Source organism: Chrysoperla carnea, chromosome 3 (assembly GCF_905475395.1).
Source record: "Chrysoperla carnea chromosome 3, inChrCarn1.1, whole genome shotgun sequence".
Lineage (NCBI taxonomy): Eukaryota > Metazoa > Arthropoda > Insecta > Neuroptera > Chrysopidae > Chrysoperla > Chrysoperla carnea.
The window spans coordinates 35281068-35292896 of record NC_058339.1 but is presented as its reverse complement, the minus strand read 5'-3'; the positions used below and the strand labels follow the sequence as shown (position 1 = coordinate 35292896).

The window sequence follows — 11829 nt, the reverse complement described above, 5'->3', positions numbered from 1 at the left end:
ATGTTAATTTAATAATAATATTAAACAAAAGATTTCAAGCTTGTGTTATTAATTCGGGTCTAAATTATCGTGCTTATTTAGTAAACAATTTTTGGAAATTTCAGGATAATAATTCATTAACAAGGATGGCGAAAGGGTAGAAATAAAAAATATTTGCAAAAAATTCAACAATATATTTACATTTATTAAATTACATAAATTAAAAAACTTATTTTTTTAATAATGATTCTAAAATACGTGTGCCTTTAGCCATATTTATACGATTTTCTGATGTTTTTGCTAAAGATCCAAGTAATGCTTTAAACACTTTCTTTTTACCAGCTTTGTATTGTTTTACTAAATTTTCATTGTCTTGTAAAACTATTATGCACATAGATTCTATTTTACTATCGTCGTTAATCTGACTCCAGTTATTTTTATTTACAATTGTTTTTGGATCATCAGTATTTCCACTTATAATTTCTGTTAGAACACTTCGTACTGTTGTTAAATTAATGGAACCATCTGCATACAGATCTACTAGATTGCCGAGATTTTCACTTGAAATTGTTCTAAAAAATAAGAGATAAAAATTATGAATACTTAAAGAAAATTTTTTTTAATTATTCAATTAAAATTCACAACTTATTGAAAGTGTGTATATTTGTGGCTATTTATGCGATTTTAGTGTTCTGAAAAAAGAAAAACTTTAATAAAATAAAAACTTACTTATCAGTTAACTTTTTATTTTGTTTATTTAAAATTGTTAAGAGTTCCATTGTTAGAATATTCGTTATCATCGAAGGTTTACGATCTCCGTCATTGATAATATTAATAAAGTGATTATATAAAACATTTTCATTCTGTAAAATAAAACAACATTGACACGTTAAGATAAAAATATAATTAAATATCTAAAATAATTCGATGTCTCTTGTTAATTAAATCATAAATGCACGCACAATGAAGATTTGAGACTTCTTCCGTGCTAAGTTATTCAATTCGAAGCAATTTGGTTCCTCGAAGTATTCGTAGGAAATCCTAGGCTAGGATTCATATACTTCAAGAGCCTGACTATAAAAAAATGGTATGCGTCTCATTACATCTTTACGTGGAGAAGATTTGCAATTGTAAAACTGTTTCAATTAACTTAAACAAATTTAACTTTATGTTTATCTTGTAATTATTTTACCACTAAAATTTGTGCGCTTGTTGGCGGCAATCCATATACTTCACATAATTCCATTCGCATTTGGTTAGGAAGTTTTGGTAACTCATTTTTAATATTTTCAACAGATATCATATTATCAAGAAGTTTTGGTGTTCCTGGCATATGTAAATGTATTGGTGGTAAATTTGGTTCGAGCACATATCGATAATCCTAAAATAAAATATTTTAATAAATATTGTTACAAAAATTAGGATTCACGTTTCATTTCATAAATCTGGCATACATATTTAGTTTCTTTAACACGCATCGGTACTGTTTCTTTTTTTTCCGCATCCCATGCTCTCGTTTCATTTATTATTTCATTTTGTCGATTATTTTTTATTAAATCCATTTGACGATTAATTTCAAATGTAATGGCATCGCATACACCTTTAATGGAACCGATATTTTTTATTTCAGCACGGGCACCAGGTGGTCCATCGATTTCTTGGACAGATACGTTTGCATCAACACGTAATGCACCCTCTGGAAAAAAACGATAAATATTAGATTCCGGATTGGCCAAATTTTTGTTGAGAAACAAAAATTCAAAATAATCACAATTTATATCAATGATAAAGATTAAATAGCGTACGGATTAGTCACTTTAACAAGTCGATTTGGTAGGAATGATTTAGCTCCGGGAAAATAGAAGCAATAATACTTTTGTATAATTAATTCAAATGTTTAGATTTATAGAGATACTAGTATAATATCCTCCCTCTTCGCTAAACAATTTTCATTTTAAAAGTAAAGACCACCGCGTTATAGCATTTACTTTCTTTGTCCTCACTTATCCCCCTTCCATTACACTCAAAATACTTTTTATTGTGAATCCAAACTATTTAGTATTTAGTAATTTTCCGTCGAAGCGTGCGGGAAATTGGCAGTTTCTGTATAAATTATTATAGCCTACGTGTTCTTCTGATATATGAGCTATATTATTGTAAAGTTTCATTCAAACCAATTCAGTAATTTTTGCGTGAAAGTGTAACAAAAAATTCACTTTTGCATTTATAATAGTAATATACAAACCTTCCATTTTACAAGTGGATGTGTCAATTGTACACAAAATTAAACATAACTCTTTGACTAAAGCTGCTGCTTCGATACCATTTTCCAAATCTGGTTCAAATACTAATTCCATCAAAGGAACACCAGCACGATTTAAGTCAACAAGGCTCCTTACAATTTATCATCAATATTAATAAAGAAAATTATATCAATGAAATGTCGACTTACATACCTTTCATCTTCATGCAACATTTTCCCACTATCCTGTTCTATTTGCAATTGTTTTAGTAGAGACTTTGTTGAATAATATTCACCTTTTCCTGTAGATACATCAAAATCTAATTTACCATTACTTGCGATTGGTCGCCGTTGCTGAGTTATTTGAAATCCGAGCTATTGTAAAAAATATCAATGTTAATTAAGAATAGTAATTATAATTTTAAATAATACATAACTGATTTAAAATTTTTAATTAAAATTAATGATATACAGTATAGACGGCAGTGTGGGTATCCGCGGCTACAGCGGCAACTTATTAAAAAAAATACATTAATATTCCCTATTATATAAATAATAGGTCTATAATTCTAAAATTGGTGTTGTTTTATCAGGTAATTGCCGAGGAAATTTAGAAAACTAGTTGATCCATGTGCTTATTCGTGCAGAATTCCGTAGCAATTCTCAAATTTAAGAGAAACGATACATTTGTAGACCGTAGGTCTATTTTTTCGTCATTAGTCGGCACTATAAGCTTTAAAATGAGGTGTAAATCAAGGAATATCGAAGATCTCGGGGACTAATAGAAACACAGGCTATAGAAAATATATAAGATAATTAGGATCTAAGTGAACATACCGGTAAATCGGCATAGTAGTAATGCTTTCTTTCAAATACTGATACTGGATTTATATCACAATTCAATGCTAACGCAGTTTTAATAGCTGCTTCCACACAAGCTCGATTTAATACCTACAGTTCAAATATTGAAAAAATAATTTACATCTAATCTAAATTTATATGATAAGGATATTCGTATACAATCGTTTGTCTAGCGTGGGGTACTCTACATGTCTCAAATTGAGTTGAATTAATCAGGCTTTGCAGCTTTATTTTAATTTAAATACAACACACGCTAGAAACCCCCTTGTTTACGTATACCGAAAGCCAAATTAGCCAAATTTATAACATACAGGCATTGTTCCAGGAATTGCAGCATCAAATAAGGATACGTTCGTATTTACGGGAGCATTAAAATTTGATGCAGAACCAGAAAATAATTTAGAGTTTGTGTTCATTTGTGCATGTATTTCAAGACCAACAACTGACTTATATTTGTCTCTGAAACATTTCAAAAATTTAAATCAATGGTAACCATGTCTTAGGGGATACAAATTTTGAAAAGAAAAAAAACATACTTTACAGAACATTCTTCATTTTTAGAATTACAATAACATTGTTTTAAAATATTGTAATTTAAAATATTTTTTGATAATAATTTAGATCTAAAATTTATCATTTTGAATTTTGTTGAACTTTCAAAAAAAAAAGACAAAATATTTCAATGCTGTTGCGATGTCCAAACAAACATTTTTTATTTCTCTGAAATTCAAAATTTTATTTTTTTTTCTTTCACATTTCACGTAAATTATAAACAAAAATTTAAAATAAATTTTATGTGTATTATGAAAATAAAAATTTGTGATAAATTTCAATTTCAAATAAATTTGGTTAAATTTTTAGGGATATTTTCGTTTATTTGTATCGACATGTTTAATTAGTCACGTGACACTTGCACATTGAACAAAATTGCACAGTTTCTAAAAATTTGAGCAAAAAGGCCGGAAAAGTTTTATGGTAGAAGTGTTGTGTGCATGTTATTTAAATTTTTTATTGCTCAAAAATGGATTCACGAAAACTAATCGATTTATTAAAGGCAACAATAGATCCAAACCAACGGCAACAAGCCGAAGAACAGCTAAGTCAGGTTTGTGTGAAAAAACATGTGGCTGTTTGATATTTAGCATGTGCTGTCAAATTTTCTATATTTTCCAACAAATAACACAAATAATTATGCAAAAATTTGATTTTCTTTCTAGATACATAAAATAATTGGTTTTGCTCCAACATTATTACATGTTGTCATGATGAACGATTTGGATATGCCTATACGACAGGCGGCTGTTATATATTTGAAAAATTTAGTTACGCAAAATTGGAATGAACGAGAGCCAGATATAGGTGGGAAATCATGGAAAAACTTTTCGCTTAGTTAAATTTATACTCTTAATTTCATTTTATTGGGAGCCCATTCTATTGACTAAGATATAAACATTACGTTAGTTACATTAACCTTAACGGAGATGTAAAAAAATTTTTTTACTTGTTTCAATTAATACCTATCTAAATTAATTAATCAATTATATCGAAACATTAAAATTATCATGTCAAAGTTCAGTATTTTTACAGACATATCGTTTATATCAAATAATGACGTCACACCTTTTATAATAATCTTTAGGGACTTCAATAAAAAAATTTGTAGAATAAGGTCATAGAATTTGTGTCTGAGATTTTCATATTCAAGGCTTTTTGAAGTATATTATTGATAGATATTGGAAATTATTTTCAATAATTTGAATACTTAATGCTTTCGTATAGCAATATATTTAACCTAAGTCAAAATTCATGAAAAGAAACTGAAATTTTGTTGATATCATTGATTCAAACGGGATGCCAAAGAAACAATTCATACTTTTTTGTAGTAATAATAAGTCTCTTCTTCCTAGACTTTGAAAATAAGTTAGAATTTCTAATGAATGAAAATGCGTTATATAACAAGAATTTAAAATACAAAATTTGATTAGGTTAGGTTAGGGTCCATTGTGATACCGTAAATGGGTTGGCCCATCTCCGGCCACTACTCCATGAACCATTTGGAGCTGTTTAAGAACAGCAGGAGGGCTTTGACGTCGACTGACTTTAGATTGGAGAGGTCGTCAAAGAGAGGCTGGCTTAAGGAAGTCCATCTCCTCATGACAAGAGCTGGGCAGTGACAGAGAAGATGAGACATTGTCTCCTCATCTGCCAGGCCTAAGCGTCCAGCATGCTTGCCGCCCAGCCAGTGTCCTGTGATAGCCGCAACAACTTTGCTAACAGAAGCCCTTGGAAGTGATATAAGAACTTCGGAACGCCTGCGATTGTATTCAGACCATATCTGTCTTGTAGTATCACAAGTACGTTCTTCCCTCCATCTAAGATTGGCCTTTTTCAGAATATCCTCTTTCAGGAGTAACTTGCAGTTCGCAAATGGAACTCCCGGGTATTTGTTGATGCTTGTGTCCGACAGCATCGTGCCATTTCTGGCAAGCTCGTCGACTTCACAATACAAAATTTGTATCTAAAAAATTTTAGAAAAATAAATACAATAATCCACAATTTTTAGTCTGCAACCGTTTTCACGTAAAAAATTATTTCAAAACAAATAAGATTATTAACTAATTTTTAAAAATCGTTTGATTTGAACAAGCTTTTAAAAATTTATAAAATAAACAAAAATTTAAAGACTATTTATATCTCTCAAGGGCAATTTTTTACGACTGCTATTTTTTTTAAACAAAAGTATAAAATTAATATATTTTATTGATCAAATAGGTATTAAGGAATTATTTATTCCGTTTTTTTCCTAGAATGTTTCTTCTGATTTCACTTCGTAAAAGAAACTAAAGGTTGTAAATGCCCGAGTAAATTACACAATTTAAAACGATTCGATTGTCTGCCTGTATCATTGTAGGTTCTAAAAATATTTTCCAACATCAATTGCCTTTTTTAAAGTTAAATTAAGGAAATTGTTAGCGGTTTTTGACACAAGTCCATTCTGCCAACTATTAAAAAACTACGCTGGCTGCGAATAATGTGCATTGTTTTGGTTAACCATGGCTTTTGAGTATGGTTCGCTTAAAGATTAGTTGAATATAAACAATTTTGATAAGTATCTTAATTCGATCCATATATATATCTTTATTCACGTTTTTTCCGTGTATAACAGTTCATTAAACGTACATTTCTAGTGGAGATTAAGAAGCCATGAGTTCTCTCTCTCTCTCAATGCAAATTTTTTGAATAGTAAAAATATTATTACAGGAGTTGCATGTTTTTTAATTTTATACTTTTTCGAAAGTTTACTAAAAATTATTAAAAAATAAATTTAAAAAAAACTTTTTTAACTTAATTTTTCATGAAATTTTACAATTGGAAAAACTTTTTCTAAACTGTAAATTCAAACTTCAGTGACGTCAACATATCGCTTTTGTGACGCTATAGAACGGAGAAATGATAAAATAACATGCAAGATGATAAATTGATTGTTTCTCAACTTGTTTTCATTAAATATACATTAAAAAATTATTGCAACTTCTCTATTTTAAAATTTTTATTATCTGATTAAAATGACAAAATTGTTTTTAATTTTTAATATCTGATTAAAATAATAAAATAGTTTTTATTTTTTATTATCTGATTAAAATAATAAAATTATTTTTGATTTTATAGCAGGCCAACCAATTCCATTTAGTATACACGAACAAGATCGTTCAACAGTCCGAGATTCTATTGTAGAAGCTGTAATACATGCGCCAGAATTAATACGTGTACAATTAGCCGTATGTGTAACAACAATTGTTAAAAATGATTTCCCTGAACGATGGACACAAATTGTTGATAAAATCAGTATATTTTTACAAAATCCAGATCCAAATTTATGGCCAGGTGCCCTATTATGTTTATTCCATTTGGTGAAAAATTTTGAATTTAAAAAGGCCAATGAACGTGCCCCATTAAATGAGGCAATGAATTTATTATTACCAATGATACATCAATTATGTGTCCGATTATTACCAGATGAATCAGAAAGTTCTGTTTTATTACAAAAACAAATATTGAAAATATTTTTTGCATTAACACAATACACATTACCGTTAGATTTAATAAATAAGGAAACATTTTCACAATGGATGGAAATTGCTCGATGCATCGCAGATCGTCCTGTACCCGAAGCATGTAATCAAGTGGATGAAGATGAATTACCACACTTGCCATGGTGGAAATGTAAAAAATGGGCATTACATATACTTTATCGAATGTACGAACGTTATGGATCACCTGGTAATGTTGTTAAAGAGTATCAAGAATTTGCTGAATGGTATTTACAAACGTTCTCTGTTGGTATATTAACGGTTTTATTGAAAATTTTGGATCAATATCGGAATAAAATATACGTGGCACCACGAGTTTTACAGCAAACTTTAAATTATATTAATCAAGGGTAAGTGTTTATAATTTAATACAGTAAGTTTAAGCATGCAGTCCAACAGCTCGCCTTCGGGTGACAGGTTGTTCTCCAGGAAGGCACAAAGGACCCCTTAGGTGCTAGTAACTCACTTGCGATACTCCTCTTATGTTTTATTATTATTATTGGTCCCGAGGAACATTCTTAATGCGTTATTCATGATATTTCATACATTTTTCTGTTGTCTTTGGCTGTATATATGCCCTCTATCATTGGCAGACTGTAAACAATTGATAATTATTTTCTGTCACTAGTTGCAGTCTATCTTTGTAATAAATTTCATAATATCCTTTCCAGAATTTGCCATTCATTAACATGGAAATTTTTGAAACCACACATGTTCGCTATTATTCGAGATGTAATATTTCCATTAATGTCGTACTCAGCTGAAGATGAAGAATTATGGAACACCGATCCACATGAATATATTCGTGTGAAATTTGATATATTCGAAGATTTTATTTCACCAATAACAGCGGCATCGACATTACTTGTATCATGTTGTCGTAAACGTAAAGATATGTTGCAAAAGAGTATGCAATTAGCTATGGAAGTACTATCAGCTGGTAATGCAGCAACTCCACGCCAAAAAGATGGTGCTTTACATATTGTGGGTTCATTAGCTGAACGTTTACAAGCCAAACCCGAATATCGACAACAGCTAGATGGTTTAATTGCACAATATGTATTCCCTGAATTCGCAAGTCCGTATGGACATATGCGCGCTCGAGCATGTTGGACTTTACAGTTCTTTAAATTAAATCAAGATGCGAACTTAGCTGAAGCTGTACGATTAGCAACAAATGCTTTGCTAACAGATCCTGAACTTCCTGTTAAAGTTGAAGCAGCAATTGCGTTGCAAAGTATGTTAAAAGATCAACAAGATCGTGTACAAAAACACTTAGAACCCCAAGTGAAACAAGTGACTTTAGAGTTATTGCAAATAATTCGTGAAACTGAAAATGATGATTTAACAAACGTTATGCAAAAAATTGTTGGTATTTATAAAGATCAATTATGTCCAATTGCTATTGAAATTTGTACACATTTAGCACAAACTTTCAGCCAATTGCTAGAATCTGATGAAAGTACAGATGAGAAAGCAATTACGGCTATGGGTTTATTAAACACGATCGAAACATTAGCAATTGCATTTGGACAAGAAAACGAAATATTAAATGGACTCGAACCAATTTTATTACAAGTAATCTGTCATATTTTACAAAATTCTGTTATTGAATTCTACGAAGAAGCGCTAAATCTTATTTTTGAAATGACAAGTTGGCGTATATCAGCTGATATGTGGAAATGTTTAGATGTTGTTTTTGAAGTATTCCAAAAAGATGGGTTTGATTATTTCACTGATATGATGCCAGCATTACACAATTATGTGACAACTGATACAGATGCTTTGTTAACGGGACCAGATGCTGAAAGACGTGTGCTTGGCCTATTTAATATGTGCCGTACTATATTAAACGGTGACCCATCAGAAGAAGCGGAATGTCATGCTGCTAAGTTATTGGAAGTAATGATTTTACAATGTGGTACACGAATTTCAAATTGTATACCATCATTTTTGGAATTAGTTTTGGGTAGATTAACTCGTGAAGTGAAAACATCTGAACTTAGGACTATGTGCTTACAAGTAAGTCACGTTTTTATATATTCTTTGTTAATTTTCAGTTTTTTTAAATATATTTTTTCATAGGTGGTTATAGCAGCTATTTATATTGAGCCCACATTAACACTGCAAGTACTAGAAAAATTACCAATACCAAATAATCCAGGTGAATCAATCACAGCACATTTCTTGAAGCAATGGCTACATGATACGGATTGTTTCTTAGGAATTCACAATAGAAAGGTAATTTGTTTTCTTAATTTGAAGCTTAAAAATGATATTCAGGTTAAGCATTCAAGTTTTATTTTAATAAATGAAATGGTATTTTATGAATATATTTGAAAGTTAAATAAAGTAAATTTTTGTTATTCGGGGACTACGTCTTTGATATTGACACATTTTTGGTTCATTAAAGTGCAGTCAACAAGTGGACATTGACTTACCTCTTGATTTCGAACTACTAAGTACTTTTATCTGCGATAGTGTTTCATCGATTTTAAGCTTCTTTTTTTTAAAGAATGTCATTGATTTGAAAATTATTTAATATTGGAAACAAATTTTAAAATATTTTTTTCGATTAGATTTGCGTGTTGGGACTATGTAGATTATTAGCATTGCCAGTCGAACAACGACCTGCAGCTTTAGCAGATTTAGCACCAAAAATATTACCATCATTAGTACTATTATTTGATGGATTACAACGTGCATATGCTGCACGAGCACGAGAATTAGACGAAGAATCATCTGATGAAGATGATGATGATGAATATGAAGGTAGGTGAAATTAGATTATAAAGTGTGTCCCAAAATTACTGCATTCCAAAAATTCGCGATTGAAAACAACAATCAGGCCATGATTTTGAACTAAGTCGCGTCGATGACAAGCCGGTGGATGGAATTTTCTGCGAAATTATTCCGAATCACAGACTAGATTCAATAGAGTAAAAATTGCCGCAGCAAAACCTGGTTAATTTTACAAAGATTTAATACCTACCGTTTGAAGATTTTGGAATACCTCATATAATAAGAAATTTATTTAGAATAGATGTAATTTATTTTGTTTTACAGACGTACTATCATCAGATGAAGATGAATTAGATGAACGAAGTCAAGAATATTTGGAAAGATTAAGTGATAAAATCAACAGAGCAGGTAACAAGATGAATCTACCAATTACTGCAACTATTATAAATGAATCTTCAGGTGGTGGTGGTGGAGGAGGTGACACTGAATCTGAAGACGATGATGAAGATTATGACAATTTAGATGAACTAGGTGATGATGATACAATGATGGAAGGCTATACTACACCATTAGATGATGAAAATTGTGTTGTGGACGAGTATGTTGTCTTTAAAGACATATTAGCTAATATGCAAGTAAGTTTGCTAATTCATTACATATATAAATTACTAATCTTCGGCAAGTATGAAGTTTTTATTGAATGATCGATATTTGCAATAGTTGGAAAGATTTTGTATGTACACTTAACTATCTTTTTGTAAGATGTAGGTATGTTTTGAAAATTACTAATACAAGAAAAAAAAGAACTAAGTCTCTTGGAGAGGAGTGATCTATTATGACTACCTTCATTTTCCTAAACTTATATTCTTTCTTCTATGCCTTTTGGGTGGAGCATTTCTAATTACCTGTATCTTGGAGGTTCCTCCAGGTTTCTCAAAATAATATAAACAATTCTAATAAAGCATTTGTTTTCAACACTCGGCAATGGAGAATAAAGTTCCTCAATTGCATGAAATCGTTTTATTTGCTGCATTAATTGTTGTTCGAAATCTTCCATTATTAAAGTCCGTCCGTTCTCTTTTATATTCAAGTGTTTATTGATTTACTTTGGTGGTTTGTATATACAGGATGGCCCATTTTAATCTATTATGACGAATAGCTCGTTTTATAGTTAACCAATTAAAAAATAACTTAAATAAAATTTTCAGAGTTTGATAGGGGACATCAAGTTCTGACAAACCTGATGTCAAAATTTGATGTCCCCTATCAAACTCTGAAAATTTTGTTTGTTATTTTTTTATTGGTTAACTACAAAACGAGCTTACTAGCCATAATAGATTAAAATGGTCTACTCTGTATAATCCAACTCTGTTTCTTTCATAGTCATCTTGAGTGAGCGTAGCTGCGACCTTCCGTGTAGATTGTGGCATTTTATTTATTAACAGAAAATTACAGAAGTACAATTTGTGTGTAGCTGATATTAACTTATGATAATTGTTTTAGGTACAAGAACCACAATGGTATAGTATATTAGCGTCACATTTGAATGAATTGGAAAGTAAATTATTACAAGAAGCCTTAGTAAGAGCAGATCAACGTAGAGCCGCTATTGAAAGTAAACGTATCGAACAAAGTGGCGGTAAGTACATAAATTTCTAAGTGGTCCGTTTAGAAATTTTTACCTTTATTTACGTCAAAATTGGACTTAACAGTTCTCTTCTAAATACATACACTTTTTATTTTAGGTTATAATTTCACACCACAGGCAGTGCCTACGTCTTTTAAATTTGGTGGTACACCAATTGGGCAGTAGTAATAGTGTGTAAAGAGAAGAGAGGGCGTTTAATTATCAATATTTATATATTTTAAAAATTTATATATTTGATTAATAACGCCCTTTAAATTAGTTTAAAT

General features: G+C 30.4%; 2 protein-coding genes across 4 annotated transcripts; one reads left to right on the top strand and one right to left on the bottom strand.

Annotated features, from left to right (window-relative positions):
- Nucleotides 1–208: 208 nt before the first annotated feature.
- On the bottom strand, nt 209–3674 carry LOC123295995 (glutamyl-tRNA(Gln) amidotransferase subunit B, mitochondrial; the record flags this gene model as incomplete). Its single annotated transcript, XM_044877455.1, has 9 exons — nt 209–551; nt 709–842; nt 1172–1360; nt 1434–1675; nt 2225–2373; nt 2436–2596; nt 3059–3172; nt 3394–3541; nt 3619–3674. Coding segments are annotated over 9 exons (1536 nt in total), but the record flags the coding sequence as incomplete, so codon positions are not given.
- A 302-nt stretch (nt 3675–3976) lies between these two features.
- On the top strand, nt 3977–11829 carry LOC123295023 (importin-7). Of its 3 annotated transcripts, XM_044876224.1 has the most exons (10): nt 3977–4187; nt 4300–4441; nt 6752–7523; nt 7845–9195; nt 9259–9414; nt 9753–9945; nt 10240–10323; nt 10375–10550; nt 11419–11554; nt 11661–11828. In XM_044876224.1, the coding sequence occupies exons 1-10, from the start codon at nt 4104–4106 to the stop codon at nt 11726–11728; spliced, it is 3162 nt and encodes a 1053-aa protein (XP_044732159.1). In that variant the 5' UTR covers nt 3977–4103; the 3' UTR covers nt 11729–11828. The 3 variants fall into 3 exon arrangements, with proteins under 3 accessions (XP_044732159.1, XP_044732158.1, XP_044732157.1); XM_044876223.1 differs by having other exon boundaries at nt 6755–7523; nt 10240–10550; nt 11661–11829; XM_044876222.1 differs by having other exon boundaries at nt 10240–10550.

What these genes read in the sequence shown, in the direction of transcription:
- LOC123295023 (XM_044876222.1), top strand. Translation starts at nt 4,104, where the DNA reads ATGGATTCACGAAAACTAATCGATTTATTAAAGGCAACAATAGATCCA. An exon ending in TTAAATTATATTAATCAAGG is followed by an intron (nt 7,524 to 7,844) that starts GTAAGTGTTTAT and finishes TATCCTTTCCAG; the next exon opens with AATTTGCCATTCATTAACAT. An exon ending in TGATGATGATGAATATGAAG is followed by an intron (nt 9,946 to 10,239) that starts GTAGGTGAAATT and finishes TTTGTTTTACAG; the next exon opens with ACGTACTATCATCAGATGAA.